We start from the raw sequence: 18092 nt of genomic DNA on the forward strand, positions 1-18092 counted from the left end.
GCAGTGGAACTAACTTACACATTTTAAAATAGGGATTTCTTTGAACAGCTTTCATTTTTTTTAATACAGTAAAAAAAAATAAATAAATAAATAAATTAGAATGATTTAACAAGAGAAGTATTCTTTAAGTTTAAAGATCACCAAAAGCCGATGAAGTCTGCTAATGTGAAGAGTGTTATCCAAAACAAACAGTATAAAGACCTGTCCAATGTCTAGATAATATAAAATAGCTACACATTCAAAGACTGTTGGCTTCAAGTATTTTAATATTGAATGCACAACTTTTAAAAACAAACTAGAAGCAACATAATAGATACAAAATATGAAGAGAAACAAAAGTATAACACAGATTGGTGTCTAACATTGACTGACACATTCAATGAGTGTAATAATAATTCTGTGCAATATGTCATCATTTATAGTTATAGCAAATTGTGTTTACATTACCGTCTTCAAGTCTTAATTGGTTGTAAGGGCCTATAACTCTCAGCTACAAGATGGCTGATTATTACCTGCTCTTGCTATCCTCAGAGACAACTGTGGTACATCAATAGACAATTTTATTTTGGATAATTGAGCAGTCACTTTATGGAATCAAGGTTCTAAATAAAAATATGGCGATCGTGTGACAAAGTGGAGACAAGCAACCTGTACACAAGTAGGCATCTAATCAAGCCTAGAGATAGCCACCAGAAGCTTCGGTTTCTTGATTGGATCTTCACAAAGCTTAGAAAATGAGTGCAGTGAGTGATTCAAAAGACTTTGCAAGCGCCCAAAAACTTCTAGTCAAAAGAGCAAAAAAACAATGAAATGGATGTTATGAAACCAAGTAGAAAACTTATGTCTTGGTGTCAACATGACCTCCTGACAGACATGAAGACAAAAACATACAGCCAGTGTAATGTCCCGGAATGTATCTCCATGGTTACATATCTAACAGTCCTTTTACTACAGGTAATCATGATGCCTAGTAGCATGGATCAAATTTTACGTCGTCTGTCTTGTCGCTCAAATCTTGACATTTCTTTCATTTATCAGTTATAAATACATTGACAATTATTGAAATTTAATTTAATATAAAAAAAAAAAAGCTGATAAGTAAAAATGTGTACAACAGTAAATAATGACTGACTTGTTAATATAAAAATCACTTAGTCTTAATAACTTTAACTTAAGAAATGTATAGCAAGCAAGAAGATAACTGTCTTAGTAAGACTATATTTCAGAACTAACATCCTGTCAAAATAGATTTTTCAGACTGTATCTTTCAAATTATAAAATACTATAAAATTAATCCAACATAATATCAAACGTCAAAATGCAAATAATTATAATAAAAAAATTTTTAAAAAGGGGGGTTTCTGTCTTTTTTTCCTCTAAGGTATACTCTGCAGGCAGGTTTTTATAAATTCTGGAGGATCGTTTATCTCATCCAACATACCTGCATAATATAAAAAAAAGAATATTACTAGATATACTCTACTCTGTTATGTTACAAACTAGATATACTCTACTATGTCATGTTACAAACTAGATATACTCTACTATGTCATGTTACAAACTAGATATACTCTACTATGTCATGTTACAAACAAGATATACTCTACTATGTTATGTTACAAACAAGATATACTCTACTATGTTATGTTACAAACTAGATATACTCTACTATGTCATGTTACAAACAAGATATACTCTACTATGTTATGTTACAAACTAGATATACTCTACTATGTCATGTTACAAACTAGATATACTCTACTCTGTTTTTATTGATACATTGACCAAATATTGCCATATTGACTTGTAGGTTTACAAACTTTCTCTATACCTTAAAACAGTCATCATTAGTTTTTGTCTAAACATAACTACTTTTAGGTTCTAAATTACAAAATAACAAATACATAAATTTATACCCTATTTCTACTAGCAATGTACCCTGACATTTTCCATAAATCTGTATCGTACTCCCACTAGCAATATACCCTGACATTTTCCATAAATCTGTATCCCTCTGCTACTAGCAATGTATTCTGACATTTGACATAAGAATAATTATTCAGTTCTAGAAATGCAGGTCTACACTAAGATAATGCAATCAACTTTCATTAACACCTGTACCAGATCAAAATGCACTTACCAATGACATCAATAAACTCTGCCAATGACTCACAGGTCAACAATTCCTCCTGGTAGACCCTTAGGACCTGGTCACAAAGATCCAAAATCTGCTTGTCATTGTGCCTGATAAACTCAAACAAAGCTTTGGTCCACAACACATTCTCTCCCTGCTGTACTTTCTGGAGGGCACAAAAGACATTTCATCATTTAAGCACATTGTATGCACAAATCAGAACTTCATTTTCAATTCTGATTAAAATCTCCCTATGACTAAAAATTCTTAGGGCAAGGGGATAGTTTAAAAGCAACAATATCAAAAGAAAACTTTATTTTTAAGCATATTGGAAAATCTGATCTATGGCTGATAATTATAAATATGTCAGGGTATATATTATGGTGTGAAAAGTTCGTAAACGCTGCTTGTGTATTTAAAAAATGTAAACAAATGTTGGTCCACTTTTTCCCAATGTAAAATCTAATTTCAAAACTTTTTTAAAAAATAGTATCACAAAGTAATTCAAGGTGGGATTCAACTCCAACATAGTTATGTTAGCTGGGCACCCAAATCAGCACAAACACCTTCTCCCACATACCCCCTCCTCCCAAAGAGATTGAATCAGAGTGCACTAAGCATGCTATAAATAAACATGCTGTTCCAATGCAATTTTCAATTATTTAGTTGGCAACAGGGATATTTCACTATGGCAGCCTTGCAATTGTTTAGTCTGTCTATTTAGTTCAAAATCATTCCAAATTTTTTTTTACCATTCTCACATTTCTTTATAACATTATTTCCTTTTTTTTTTATCATGTTACTGTATATTATTCAATTAAAGATTGTAAACCAATCTGAAGGATCAAAATGTAAACAAAGAGGAGATAACTGTGTTTAAAATGTATTGTGAAAATGCCAAATGTCATAATTGTTTTAGTTAAGTGAAATTAATGTTTATAAAGTCACCAGCTACTCTACTTCAGAAAAACATCACTGAGCTCATTTATGTATTCCACACAAAAACTCAGCAAGTTAGGATTTGTCTTTTTCAAGAACTATACACTCTTTTATATTGCTATCCATTCCTGAACTCATACCACTGGATGTCATGACTAGATGGACTGTGCATTGGACAGGAATTGTTAAGTCAATGTGCAAAAAATTGGTGACCAGTGTTTACAACTAAAACATTTTTTAGTCAATTTGCAGAATAGTCAACAATTATCATCCAAATAATGTGGTCTCAGCCAAATTGTATCACTTACAAAAGCCCAAAGTAGGAGGTGGCTGAGTGGGGTCATGGGTTTGAATCCTGGGATTTTAAATTTTGCTATCTTTAGGGCGCCTCTGAGTCCACCCAGCTCTAATGGGTACCTGACATTAGTTGGGGAAAAGTAAAGGCCCGGTTGGTCATTGTAAACCATGGACCACAGAAACAGATGACCTTTGCATCATCCACCCTATAGATCATTAGGTCTTAAGTGCATCAGCAGTTACCTCATTTGGATATTGGCTAAAATCTCCAGCTAAAAAAATGATAAAAAAGGTTTTACAGTTAGCCATATTAAGCTGTGACTAAAATTATGGCCTTGGTGGTCATTACTGGCTCATTCATTTTCAATGGAATTATTCTAAAGAAAAATATAAACAAGAGAGGTTAAACTGAAGAAAAGTCACACCAGTAGTTCAGCTAATATCTTTAAAACATGCGCACATATATACACCAAAAAAATACAACAAAACTTTGAGCCTACCACAAAAACTTTGTCAAAGAATGCATTGGCCAGACCAAAGTAGATGAGCAGCACTTTGTATGTGGAATAAGCTTGGACAGTTCTGTCAGTCAGTGGCGGGATGCTACATCACAGAACAGTTTGAAATAAATGTTACAAAGTTTGTTAACATAAACAACAAAAAAAAAGGTTCTATTAAAGCCTCAAGCTAATACAAGGATGATTTTTTTTTAATCTAAAGTGGAATTAACAACAAAGTACTGATAAAAAGAACATTTTCTTTTGGTTAACTCTTTCACTCCTAACTGACAATACCAATGTTGATTTGACCCGATTAAATTAAACTTTGGTTTTATAAACTTAAATTTGTGTTATATAAAAAGAGCTTGCATTCTTCTATAATTATATACGTTATATAACATTTTCTGATTGCATACAAAAAAGTTAATGAAGTTTAATCATAACAAGGTAGTGAACACACAAATGAGCAAAATGAATAATTCCATTGGAATGTGGAAACTAATTACGGAGAGAAAGAGTTAATATTGTATCCACATGGCTTTCCCTTACTTCTGCTGGGCATCTAATGGACACAGGGCCCTAATGTGACCAGTTATCAGGATCCTTTCCAAAATTTTCTTCCTGATTTCCTTCCATTTAGTTGGTGCCAGGATGTGCATGGAGAGAGCTGTGCTGTAGAGAACACCTTCCGCCTGATCAAAGATAAATGACATTATTTTTAAAAAATGGTTTACAAGCAAGTTGCATTTACAAGACACATATCTCACGCTGTCATGTGAACTATGTCTATATTGATACATTTGAACTTGTAACTCTATAAACTGCAGATATTATATTGTCCTTACATCTAACAGCAAGGTTTTAGATATCTACATGTGCACAATCTTTCCATAAATAAATGACACCCCCCCACTTATGATACATTTTCCTGTCTACATTGACTAAAAGTTGCCAAATAAACTTGACAGTTTACCTCTCCAGAATTTTCCACCCATTTTTGTGCAGGCATTTCTAGGAAGCTGGTCAAATTTTTCTCTTCTCTACTGGAGGCTCTTGTTCTATGTGAAAAGAAATAAAGACATTTAACAACAGAACTACTTTCTAGATTATTTGTTTTTAATTTTGATTTACAAAACAAGCCAGAAATCAGAAATCTTTTAGTCATCAGACCTAACCTAAATTTGTTTTTTGACTGAAATATTAACTATAATGAGAAAGATTACCACTAAAACAGATTTTAAAATCTATTTTACTTTTCATTTTCTTTCCTATAGCAAATTACATTTAAAAAAAAAACATGAATTTAAAAAAAAAAAATTATTAAATAAAGAAAAACAGTTACAAAAAGTACTAAAGAAAGACAACTAGTGGGTGGACCTACGTGTTGATAGCATACAGGACATTGTGCATGATGAAGGGTACAAGGTACATGTTGGACTGAGGTCCTCCACCACCACTGTCCTCACTGAAAGACTTTTCCTGGGCAAACCTCAGCAGCAGCAGCTTCAAATCATGAATGTTGTAGCTGTAATTCAAGTCTCTGATTCCTGTACACTCCTGGAGGTAGTTGTTGTGCCTGTCGGACAGTGAATGTTACTTTTGATTATCAACAGCACAAACAATTAAGTTGTTCAAAATGATAATGTCAACATTTTATAAAATATAGGAAATTAGGCCATTGTTTAAGCAACTTCTAACAGTCATCTACAGTAGGAACATGATGGTTTTGTTTGGGTATTAGGGTTAGTTTTTTTTTTTTTTATGTTTTAGATCATCATCAAACTCCATTTAAGTTACGAAATGAGAGGCTCAAATCCTCTCTCACAAAAGCTTTGGACAAAGGAAAAATGTTACAGCTGTCAGAATATGTATAAAATACCATATGGACCAAGAGCAAAAAGTTTCCCAGACCTGTTGAAAGTCTGGGATGGTCACAAAGAAAATGAGACATTGTTTCTTCTTCCTCCCTGCATTGGGTGAACCCTGTGTCAAAGTCTGGTCTAAACCATTGTAAGATAGAGGGGTCATTGAAATGAAAGTTGAGGACATGATTCTGTCATTTAGTAAAAACATAACATAAAGTATCAGAGAGCACTTATCACCAATGTGAGGACTTACCTGGCTAGACAACTAGCGAATGCACTTTCCTGTACCTGAGGTCCCCATAGTGGCAGCAAACCATTACATCTGGTATTGGCATTTTGTAGAGCAGCACTCTCCCATTCTTCTCTCCCTCTGGCATGTCTAACAACAAAACAAAACAGTTTTTAGGTTTATACTGTGTGGTTAAACTTTACAATGCTTTCTTCTGCCACATTTAAAAAGTGCTTTAGAATGAAACTTTCTTTTGGTAGTGAAATCTAGACAGACATTGATTGATTGTTAAAATGATATTGGACAATAATGCCAACTTTCACTTGACATTAAAACAATTAAAAGAATAATAATAAAAAGTGACTATCTATCAGACCAAATCAAGCCATTCTTATCAGGCCAAATCAAACAATTCTAACCTGACCGCAGCTGTGTGACAGTCCACATGAATGACATTAAAATGAGTGACTGTGGAGTAGCCCACAGATTTCCTGGCCTTGCTCTCATAGTCCTCCATATTGCTGCGTCTAGAAAAGGTGTAGATGGCCAGTACCTACAACATTACATCAAGAGTTTATTGTAGAGCATCATTTCGTATTCATCAATGGGATGTAATACAAAATAGAAACAAGAAAAAACATAATATATACTTTAAAAAACAAAGCCTACACTAAGTTTAATTGTATCAATCAATTTGGATCAGTCTTTAAATATTATGTATGATTGACCTAGACCTAATAAATCAGTGCAATTAGAAATATTTTATCAAATGTTTTTTGTTTAGATTTCAGCTTCCTCAATGTGCTATGATCCTATCACTGTCTGGACCAGTTGCGAAAGAGAGGGAAGAAGGGGGGTATCTTGATAAATGTTTACATGATCGTTTTTTAAATGCATACAAAAAATGTTCACTCAGGGCTCAAGAGTTCTCAAGGGGACTAATTCAACTTATAACACCACATCTGTCAAGCATGATTTCTTTAACTTATTCAAGATACCAAGCAAAATTATTTTAATTACCAATAGTTAATTAACTAACTAATTGGTTAATTTTCTTTATTGACTCTTGTGTTGTCAGGTAAAAGAAATAATTGAACAAAATTTCAACCTAATCCAAGAATGGGTGTGGGAGAAATAACGTATAATTGACCACACATAACAGTGTATCAAGAGGGATGTGCTTGTTAAGCAGCTAAAGGCAGCATTTCAACCTTGCACCAGATATCCCCCCCCCCCCCCCCCCCCCCAAAGAGATAGAGCTGAGCTTGTTATAGCATGAGAGACGTACAACACAAAAGCAATTTAAAAAAAAAGAAAATCAGAAATGAAATACTCTTACCTTCTGTGGCTGGTATCTATAACCTTCTCTACAGATACAACAGGTCAGACCTGTCTCCTCTTTCAGGTCCTCCATTTGTTTCAGCACTGATGACTTCACTGTCACCTGACCTTTCTCGTTGGTCTAAACAGAAGCAATAAAGAGAAGACACTAAAGTCTCAATAGTATAAAGAGATAAATTGACACTAGTGATCACAATGGAATGTTAGACTTACAGTCATGCCTAGTGCACCAAGTTGTTTCTTTCTGACAGCCATTGCTAAACGTTTCTTCTCTGTCTTTGTTTGTTGACGAACATCTTCAATCTGTACAAATGTTTATACAGCGTGAGAACATTTCAACATAAAAAAACAAACAAAAGCAAACTACAAACTCCAAAAGTTTTAGTAGAGAAGACAAATCTCAAATATTGTAATATATTGTTTCCTAGCGTCTATTAAAATACAACTATGTAACATTTTTTTTTATTACGACTGATCTCTAAACTCTTCTACCTTCTTAGCAGCCTGTTCATTCGACTTGAGAGCATCCAACAAGTTCTCTGCCAGAGTACCAACATGTTGATCAGAGGAGACTTGTTCCAGTTTGTGTAGTATTGGAATACAAGACTCGGAGATCACAGTCTGAAGAAAGACAAACACAACACATTTCAATCACTTCCATTGTTATTCACTAGCTTTTTTATGTTTCTGTTAAAATTGTAAAAACTTAGTCAACAAAACAAACTTGAGTTTTATCACTAACCTGTGTAGGAACATGTTTGGTACACAGTCCAGTCAACATCCTCAGAACATAGGACAGACTTGGCTTTGACAAAAACTCTTTCCACACATCCGAGTCAGTTCTGCAGAGACAGGACATGGCAATAGGCAATTTACAAGCAAGTTAGTCGTCATTGCAATTTATATAAATATAGAAAGCTTTTAAAATTATTACAATTGTGGAGGATCAAATCAAACTATTATGGTATAAGACACTGAGATAAATTTGATTAAGTTATGGAGGATTTAATATAAAAAAAAAAATGAAAGATGAAACATTGAGATACAAGCTTAAACTTACGCCAACATAGTCTTGATCTCAGGAGCATGTTTTAAAATGTACCCAACTGCTGTCTGGACAATACCATTCTCTAAAATAAGATTCTTCAAACGCATACCATTAGCATTGCTCTGGAGATTATAATAAAAACAGAAATCTTGAGTACAGAAACACAAACTAGTCAATTATAAAAGTGTGATCACAAAAAGGGAGGACTAGTGAACAGAAAAAAGGCAATGTCCTTGAATCTGAAGATAAAAGAAGGAAAGTGTTTTCTAACTAGGGGTTTCAGATGGAGATAGGAATTTGAATTAAACTGGCTGTTGCTAAAGTAAAATACAATATCCCTAAGAAGAAAATTATTTACCCTGATATTTAAACATTCTTTTTACATGCAAAAAATATTAGAACAGCAAAAAAAGTAAGTGTTAAAAATTTTTGAAACAAAACTCAAACTGGCATTGGTAAACTTTAAGCTACATCAATAAAAAAAAAAAAGATCATTTTAGATATTTTTTCTTTTCCCTCTATAGCATTTTTTTCAAAGACATTTGTGTAATTGTAATTCTTTCACCAAATTACAAATGAAATTATAAAATCATCTAATGAACAATTTTTAAAAAATGACATATTAATTTTATAATAAACATTTTGACAAAAAACAAAAACATTACATCTGGTTCAAGTCTTACCTCTATGGCACTGGCAATGGAACAGAAACAATCTAAATGAATTTCTTCATCTTGACTATGTTCCTCATCAAACCTAAAGACACACAACATTCAGTAGTTGAAGTAATAGAGATAAAACATGAGCATATTTATCTTTTTTAAATCAATCGCTAATAGCATGACATTTCCAAATGTTGATTGATGAAGGAAGCATATCTATCTATTGTAAATCAATTGCTAATAGCATGAGATGTCAAAGTGTTTATTGATGAAGGATCGGCTAGTAAAGAGATAGAGCTTGCTCCTCCTTTCTAAGTAATATTTGTTTCAAACCCTAAACTGCTAGGTGCAGATTTGTAATTCATTATAAGCCTCTTAGCATATTTCTTCACAAAAAAGTTGGCCAGTATAAGAAACTATTTGCCATGGACACTTTCTTCAAGAAACAATAAAGATACCTACCAAATTCATTCTGAATGAGAAAGAATTATATTCTAACAGCTTTCTCTATAACCATGAGGACTAACCCCACAGTTAGACAGGCCTTACATGTTGAGTTTTGTGCTAGTTTATACTGAAAGTTGCTTAATATCATTGTTTTTGTCTTCAGACTGCCTGAAAGCAATATCATTGTTGATTGCTTAAATCTATCAACTTACTTATCAAACTGAAGATACGGTTTGAAGTGGGACAGCAGAGCTTCCATCTTGTCATCCTCCCCAAAGGCTAAAAATGGAATCAACCTCATCAAGGCTTGTAGCACTGTTGGATTAGACCTGACAAAAGGGGAGTTAATTCTGTCCAGCATCATCAGGAGTTGTTCTTTGTCACCACACTGTTTGGAGAATTCCTGGAGAAGAATAACAATCAATACGAAATTAGATCTGGCATGAAAGACTCAACAGACAAGACATTAAACTTCAAATCAAAATTAAAAAATAGCAATATATTTAGCTTTCCCCCCCCCCCCCCCCATATAAAAATTATACTCACTAAGGAGCAAAAAATGCAACTTTCAACTATGTTTTTGTTTGTCTAGCAATCAGGAGGCTGCTTGTTTCTAATGGCTAACCTCTGACCTGTTCTCTGTTGCCAGAGGGAAAACCATTATGTTTACCTCCAACAGAATACTTCACCTGATACTTACAGTGTACTTCTCTGGTGGCTGTTCACTGGCCTCAAGGAGGACAACTTCCATTATGTGTAACATCTGCTCAGTGATTGTCTGCCCCTTGGTACTTGTGGCACCTTCTTGTTCTGACCATAAAGCCTGACCAAACAGAATAATACATTTACAGATGTCACATGACAAAATTGATTTTAAAATAAAAACATTGTTCACTTGAAATAAATGTCATACTTAGTATTTACAGGACAAATTTCAGATTCTGCTTGAGAGTTGATCTATGTTTATCAGAAACCCAAATGGATTGAAACAATAAAGAAACAACAATGATAATTACAGTATAGAGTGAAAAAATGTTAACAGTTTATACAATTAACTGACAGGAATTGGATTAAAACTCCACTAACTAGAGTGATACACATTCTAGTCTCGATTTTCTACTATTTATATAGGCTGTTTTAGAAGCAACAGTGAATTTCAAGCCTTTCTTTGAAGTTTGCTATGTCCTAGCCAGTCAAGACTTACTTTTGGACCAGATTGTGACCTGTCATGTTCCTGACTTTCACAATTTTCTTCTTCAACCTACTTAAGAAATTCTGCCCTCTTGTGACCTATTTCGACCAGTTTCTAGAAGCGAGGTCAAACCAGTGCAAGTGTCCAGCGTAAACAAGTTAATTTTAGGTATCCAATCAAAAAAAGAGGTTAAGGGAAAAAATAGCACACGTCAGCTTCTAGAAGGTCAAAGTTACTAAAATAATTAGGGGAGAAGTTTCCATGATTCTGGAATGTACCATTAAGAAAGGTATAAATTAAGGGAAAGTCAGTTAGACGGGGTCCTCGCTTAGTCCTTGCTTAGTCCTCGATATTAGCGGGTCCATTAATTAAAGTTTTATTAGTTGAAGTTATACTAAGTGAAGTTTCATGTATCTTTAAGATTTATTTAAGAAGTATCAAGTCAAGTTGTTGTTACATTGAGAAGTTAATTTTATGTGAAAGTTGAAGAAGTATTATTAAAGAAGTTTTAAGAAAATACAGAGAGATGTTTCTTTCTTCACTTCATTGAATTGTCAAGTTAGATAATATAATCCCCGGCAAGTGTGTTCGTCACACTCAAAGTGCAAACTACAATTTTTAGCTAGGTATCAAGTTAGTCATTCTTCAGTTTTAACTATAAATATAAATGTTTTTTTGTTGTTTTTTTTTAAGAAAATGAACTATAGACAAAAGTTCAACTTCTTGGTGAGTTTGAACTTTATTGCTTTTGACCTACCAGATTCAGAGCTACAAGCATAATGTTGATGCAGTTCAGCTCAGGGGTCGTCAGATGTTGTCTGTTGACCTTGACATTTACAGCATATGAAAACAGCTTTAGAAGAACCACCATGAGCTGCTTGCCAAGGACGAGATCTTTGATAGAGGCCAGCCTCTCCAGCATAATCTCTAGGCCACCGCATTCCTTCAGGACATTGGCCATCCTGTACACATCTTCTTTGTCTATATCATCTTCTGATGAACACACATTTACAACATACATTATATATCACTTTATAATATAGCTATACATTATTTACTAGTGTTAAAAAAAAATAATTTTCAGACAAGTATTTCCGTCCATGGACCACAACTATAACACTTAAGATTTAAATTAATTTAGTATTGCAATCACTAAGCAATTATTATAGAGAATTTTTCAATGTAAACAGAATACAATATTCTTAATTTGATTATATCACAAATGAATAAGTGAGAGTTTTGAATCTTTAAAATTGGTGTTTTTTTTTATTGCTAAAATATGAATCACTAACAGAAATACAAAGGGGTGTTGCCTGTCTTTATTGTAAAAGGTAAAACAAAACCAAGACAAGTAAAGTAAAAACTTTTTTTTTTAAATTAGGGCCACCAGGTGGTGTCAGGGCTCTAACCTATCCTAGAGCTGTGGCAATGATCTAAGGAATATTTAGACATGTTTTATCAAGAGTGGTTAAACAATGTTGACTTCTAAAAGCAACATACTGGACATATACACACAGATATATTACAATTTGCTTAATATGTTAGATGAACTATTTACCTGAACCTGAGTCTAAAGAATTGATCATATCTTCAGTGGCATCTCCCAGTAGACCTCTCATACGATATAATACAGGCATTGGTTCACCCTGATGATAAACATAATGAAAACCTTACATTTGTTTTTAATGAATGAGTGTGAGTCAATATTAAATTTTCAGATAAAGAAACAACCTTGAAAATAAAAAGTGTTTACATCAACCATTTGTTTTTCATGGAATAGAATTTACACCAATTTATGGTCATTACCTCCCCATGATCTGGTAGCCAAATCTTTTTGTAAACATCTTTCACAGCTAGATCCAAACTGATGATCTTTTTGTTGACTAGAAGCTGTTCAAGACAAATTGACAAGAGTTAATTTTCCTAGTGAAAGAAAGAGTTATCTATGACTAAAATCTAATTAGACATAAAAAAGTTTATGAATACTTTACTCACCTCCATTCCAGTATCATCGTCCAACAGAGCAACAAGCTCACAATCTGAACACACAAGAAAAAAAAAAGCCAAAGGTTTTCAAGTGATAAAATAATGACAAATAACAGTCAAGACAAAGTTCAAAATGTTTGGTTTAGCAGCCATGTTTGTTGGAAATGAAAACTGATCCAAACTAAACTGATCTATACTGTATGAAGCAAAGAATCAACAACTGGGTTGTGTGATCAATATGGGACAAAGAATCAACAACTGGGTTGTGTGATAAACAGCTACAAAGGATATCTTTGTTTTTATTTTTCAATGAATGAAATGAGTGGTTATAATGCCCTTTGTTCATAGTATTATCATATGTTTAATTTTTAAAAATTTCCTTGAAAAGGGAAATTCATATTAAAAAATGAATAGATTTCATAATAAAATGTTGTCAGTCCTGATGATCCAGAAGTCAATGATTAAGTTAGCTAGTTAAGCACAAAAGAGAACTACCAATGTCAGGCTACTAAAGTTATTGCTAATATCAGTACATATGGGGGCTTGGACATAATTTAGACCAGGGAACACTCTGGGATTCTTCCCATTCAGTTACCAGCCTGATATAGAATTTGTTCTTTACTTTTATAAAACACGAAACATTTTTTTTTATTTTACTGAATATGAATAAAAGAGATTTCAATCTTCAACTTTTCAATTTGTAATTATTCATGCACTGACCTGTACAGATTTTATTTTTGATATCTCTCATCAACGGTCCCATGCCAGGCTCCGATGAGCTGTAAGGATTGCCCAACATTCTGCCTTGAAGGAAATCTTCCTGCTGAGGATCTTTCTCTAAGATCAAGAAAAACTCTGTCACATCATTTTCTTCCTGTAAAACAAAATAAAGGATGGAGAAATGAAAGGCTTAGGATTCAAGTAATTTCTTATCTTATCTTATCTTATATAATACAGACGTTACTTCAAAAAAGAAGATGATTACGTCCTACGCGTCATGCATTTAGTCATGCATATTAACCAATGACTTAAATTCTGTCAAGTCACTGGTTTTCCTGGCTAGCTCAGGCAACCCATTCCATGCTCTAATAGCACTAGGGAAGAAGGAGTATTTGTACAAATTTGTCCTAGCATATGGGACGAGGAATGTGCCTTTATCTTTGTGTCTTTCAGAGTATTTTATTAAATTTTGTTTTTGTATTTGAAGATTATGGTTCAGTGTTTTATGTATTATTGCTACTTTACTTTTGAGCCTTCTGTCCTGAAGGCTTTCTAAATTTAGTGATTTTACTAAAGGTGTTACTCTAGTCAAATGTGAATATTCGTTTGTTATGAATCTAACTGCTCTATTTTGTGTCTGTTCCAGTTTCTTAATGTTTTCTTGAGTTGAGTGGTCCCAAACGGAGGATGCATATTCTATTATTGGCCTAACCAAGGTTAAATAACATTTTAGTTTTATGTTCTTATTTGATTTATAGAAATTTCTTTTAATAAATCCTAATGCTTTGTTTGATTTTTTTTTAGTTTCATCAATATGTGAATTCCATGATAGTATTTCATTTATTATAACACCTAGGTATTTTGCGTTTTTAGTCTGTGTTACTGGTTTGCCATGAATAAGATAAGTGGAATTAATTTGTTTTAGTTTTTTTGTTACTCTTAACAACTGACATTTTTCTGGGTGGAAAGACATGCTCCAATTTGATTCCCATTTCTGTAATTCATCTAATTCTCTTTGTAAAATATCTGTGTCTTGTGTTGTTTTTATTGTTCTATATATTATGCAATCGTCTGCAAATAATCTGACTTTTGTTCCTGAACTAATGCAATTTGGTAAATCATTTATGTAAATTAAAAATAGTAGTGGACCCAAGACTGTTCCTTGAGGTACACCTGAGTTTACTGTTATCGGTGTTGATTTAGAGCCATTTATTATTACAGTTTTTCTCTCCCTATCAGAAAATCTTTAATCCACTGATGCAGTGGACCATTAATGCCAAAATATTTTAATTTTTTAAGCAAACTATGGTGGTGAACTTTGTCAAAAGCCTTAGAAAAATCTAGTAAGATAGCATCTATTTGTTCAATTTTATCTAAACCTTTTAAACTCTATATGTGAAGGTGTTGGCTGGCCACATGACACCCTAGTTGACTGAAAGGAACAAAATTAGGTGCAGGCTACATCATCTTCCTTATAAATAAACTGTCTTAAAGGAAAACGTTTTAAAAAAAACAACTTAGTTACAATCATATATTGTAAAGATGTCAGCACTTACAGGATAGATGATACTACAGAGTCGTTCAAATATAAAAACAGGAGATCTATAGTCATCCAATGGATACTTCCTGACAGTCTGCACACATACTGACATAAACTCTTTGGTTTCAGACTCAGTGCCTGGTTGAAAGAAACATTAGATATTGTATTGTTAGCCTATAGATCTAGTAGTAATATTAAAGTGGACAAGATTACTGTAGTCAAACCAAATTTCTATCTATTTGGACCAATAAAGTAATCTTATCTTATCTTGACAACAGTGACTACATTGGCAATAAGACATAGAATGAAGGTAATAAGATCAAGTATAGTCACTATACATATAAATTTGTAAAAGTTCATGAGTAAGTTCACTAAATACTATCTGGTTTGTGATGTATCATACTATCTCCCTTTCCCCTGCTCCCAAGCTTTCACTAAATAAATGAACATCAAAAATACTGACCAGACGTAAGCTCCTCAAGCATGTGTAAAAGTTTCTCCTGTGTGTCATCTATGAGTTTGGTCCTCTGGACCACCAACTTTCTTAGAGATAGATAGCCATTCAGCACACAGCCCACTAGTCGGTTCTTGTACTGCTGTTTCAATTTTTCTTGTTCTATAAACATGGCCAGCAACTCTGAAACATTAAGAGGATGAGTTTATGGTAAATGTTTCATTGGAATTCTTTTCTGTCCATGATAACTTGCAGCAATTAATTCCCCTTACCAGTTAATGATTTCAATGCAAAACCTTGAGCTAAATCAGAACTGAGAGTTGTCTCCTCCAGATACTGCAGATGATCAACTTCCTGCAGAGAAAAATGGAACATTAAGACAGTGGGTGGTTTTTTTTTTTCCCTTCTATTTTTTTATAACAATGAGTGTAGCATCAAAGCAAATTCTTCTCCCCTTTGAGTTTAAAAAGAATAAATTGATCCAATCTATAATGTCAACAATCTCCTTTCCTTTCTTGCTTTACTGATTTATTCCTGTGAACCCCCAGGGAGGCATAGGGCCACAACCATACCTCTCCACCAAACTCTGAGTAGCTTTCTTCATATGCTTCCATGTCATTTCTTGTCTTAAACTATTGTAAATAGTTCTCTTAGCGCAAATGCTTATGATAAAATAACAGGTTGCTGATCACAAGTTAAGCTTGTTGGTTTTAATATAACTCCTTCGAAGTTCTCATGCATAATATGCATGAAATGATTTCCACCCCTAGATCTCCCAGTTAGTGAAGTAAGACTATATCAATCAAGCAAAGAAAAAATAATATCAGTTTCTAAAAAGTTACTAAAAGATTTAAATGAATACTTAGCACATTTAGTAATTTACAGGGTTTTCTATTTCCTTATTATAAAACATTTCTGCGCTAAACAATGAGTACTAATCACCTTTACACTATTACCTTTGAAATAAGCTCAGCTAGGTGAAGCATGACTCCCTTAATGGCCAGGTAATACTTCCACTTGTCCTGATTGATCAGCCTCTTGTACAAAGCCAAAAACTCAGTGGCACATTCACCGCTACGTCCCACATCATCTAGGCAGCTGTTTAAAGTGAGACCCCCAAAAAAAAGTGTTAAATAGCATAAACAAAGTTACCCCTTCCCACCTCAACATCTAGCTATACCAAAACAAAATAATGTTTTGAATATCCTAACTCTTGCTTTTATTCATAAGTTATGTCAGGTCTAACTCACTTACAAGATGAATTGATCATGTATACGGGTTTATACAAACTAACCTTGTGAGCATGTCAATAACTTCCTTACGTCTGCTAAATATTTGAGATATAGCTTCTATCACACTACAGGCTGTCTGTCTGGCTGACCTTGAACTTGGAGAAAACATTGCTTGCTGCAGAAGGAATGAGTCAAATTATTTCAAACAATTTTTATCTACAAGAAAATCTTTAGAAATATTACGTTGGTAAATCTTAATACATCTTTGTGGTAAATAACAGTATGAGAAAATGTAAAATAGGAGAAAAAGGTCAAGGTGAGAATGGAAAATCAAACCTGCAGCCATGTTGTCTGGGTCAGCTTCAAGGTGACTGCTGGGACTCTCCACATGTTCTGCTTCCACTTGGCCACATACTTCTCCATCAGATACTCTGCCCTGGAGTTGTGTTTTTTTTCTGTCTCAGGCTTGTAGGGCAGTTTCTTGGGTTCTGAGAGCAGCTCAGTGAAGAAAGCTTCAAGAATAGACATTTTCATCACTGAATTTTTGGGTGGCTAGCACTTAGCTCTTCAATAGTTAAAATTCATTTTATACAAAGAAAAAACTCAGGAAACTTCAGTCTGTCATGACTAGATATTTTGTTTCCTTTCCTTTTTGTTTGTATAAAATTAAAGTTAAATTTTTACATCATCAATAAGAATAAATTATAATAAAGTTATTTTTTAACTAAGTCAAATTAGGTCAAAAAAAAAAAGATACAACACTGAGGTATAGAAAATTTGCTTCTTTTTTTTTACACCATTTCAAAATATAATTTGTATCTTAAGTGTACAATTTATTTTAAGAAAAAACATTGAACATAAAATGTATTTTTATTATCAGTGTTTTGATTTTAAAAAAAGTGTATCAAATAAACTAGACAGTTGTACATGGTTTTGGTAAAAAAAAAGAAGCATATCAAATAAACTAGACAGTTGTACCTGGTTTTGGTAAACGACGCTTCCAGTTCTGGTAGGAGTATCTGGGATCACCAGCCAGCCATTTCTTCACATCCATGTGGAATTTGGCAGGCATGGAATCAGCAGACGTGTTCTTTTCTGCTTCCTGAAAATTTAAATAAAACATCATCTACAATTACTTTAACTTTGAAATAAGGAAAATTATGTATGCAACATATTGTTTACAAACCATGAGAGATTACTCATATGTGAGATGCTAAACTGAACTTAAGGTTTACAGAAATATTTTCTTTCTTTTAAAACTAAATTTGATCTTATGATTGTTTGACCAGGTATTTGAAAGCTGGCAAGTGTCTGAGATCTAGACTAGACAATCAAATTGTATACTTCTAAGATGTGTTTAAAAATACTGGGCAACTTTTAGGCAACATTGTACCAAATCAAGAATTTCAAGCTGATTTGTGTTTACAAGCAAGTCTATCACTAAGTTCAACAATTGGAATTGTCACTTTAGTGTCATTAAAAAATGTGCATGCCTTAGATGATGGC

At 33.3% G+C, this 18092-nt stretch overlaps 1 protein-coding gene across 2 annotated transcripts in view; it reads right to left on the reverse strand.

Annotated features, from left to right (window-relative positions):
• Window positions 1-248: 248 nt before the first annotated feature.
• The window catches only part of LOC106052774 (E3 ubiquitin-protein ligase UBR4-like), a 68066-nt gene continuing 50222 nt past the window's right edge, over window positions 249-18092 (reverse strand). For both annotated transcript variants that reach the window (XM_056021610.1, XM_056021611.1), the window contains exons 93-120: window positions 17565-17688; window positions 16923-17098; window positions 16649-16761; window positions 16311-16452; window positions 15627-15708; window positions 15364-15537; window positions 14917-15038; window positions 13361-13514; window positions 12650-12693; window positions 12461-12544; window positions 12213-12300; window positions 11412-11647; window positions 10163-10285; window positions 9675-9865; window positions 9037-9109; window positions 8366-8475; window positions 8048-8147; window positions 7798-7926; window positions 7519-7608; window positions 7304-7426; window positions 6384-6517; window positions 5989-6114; window positions 5252-5446; window positions 4844-4928; window positions 4420-4562; window positions 3871-3973; window positions 2141-2300; window positions 249-1441 (exon numbers count right to left, since the gene is read on the reverse strand). In XM_056021610.1, coding sequence (XP_055877585.1) covers window positions 1377-1441; window positions 2141-2300; window positions 3871-3973; window positions 4420-4562; window positions 4844-4928; window positions 5252-5446; window positions 5989-6114; window positions 6384-6517; window positions 7304-7426; window positions 7519-7608; window positions 7798-7926; window positions 8048-8147; window positions 8366-8475; window positions 9037-9109; window positions 9675-9865; window positions 10163-10285; window positions 11412-11647; window positions 12213-12300; window positions 12461-12544; window positions 12650-12693; window positions 13361-13514; window positions 14917-15038; window positions 15364-15537; window positions 15627-15708; window positions 16311-16452; window positions 16649-16761; window positions 16923-17098; window positions 17565-17688 — 3489 coding nt within the window. In that variant the 3' untranslated portion in view covers window positions 249-1376. The remainder of the gene's footprint in view (window positions 1442-2140; window positions 2301-3870; window positions 3974-4419; window positions 4563-4843; window positions 4929-5251; window positions 5447-5988; window positions 6115-6383; window positions 6518-7303; window positions 7427-7518; window positions 7609-7797; window positions 7927-8047; window positions 8148-8365; window positions 8476-9036; window positions 9110-9674; window positions 9866-10162; window positions 10286-11411; window positions 11648-12212; window positions 12301-12460; window positions 12545-12649; window positions 12694-13360; window positions 13515-14916; window positions 15039-15363; window positions 15538-15626; window positions 15709-16310; window positions 16453-16648; window positions 16762-16922; window positions 17099-17564; window positions 17689-18092) is intronic.

This window comes from Biomphalaria glabrata, chromosome 2 (assembly GCF_947242115.1).
Source record: "Biomphalaria glabrata chromosome 2, xgBioGlab47.1, whole genome shotgun sequence".
NCBI lineage: Eukaryota > Metazoa > Mollusca > Gastropoda > Planorbidae > Biomphalaria > Biomphalaria glabrata.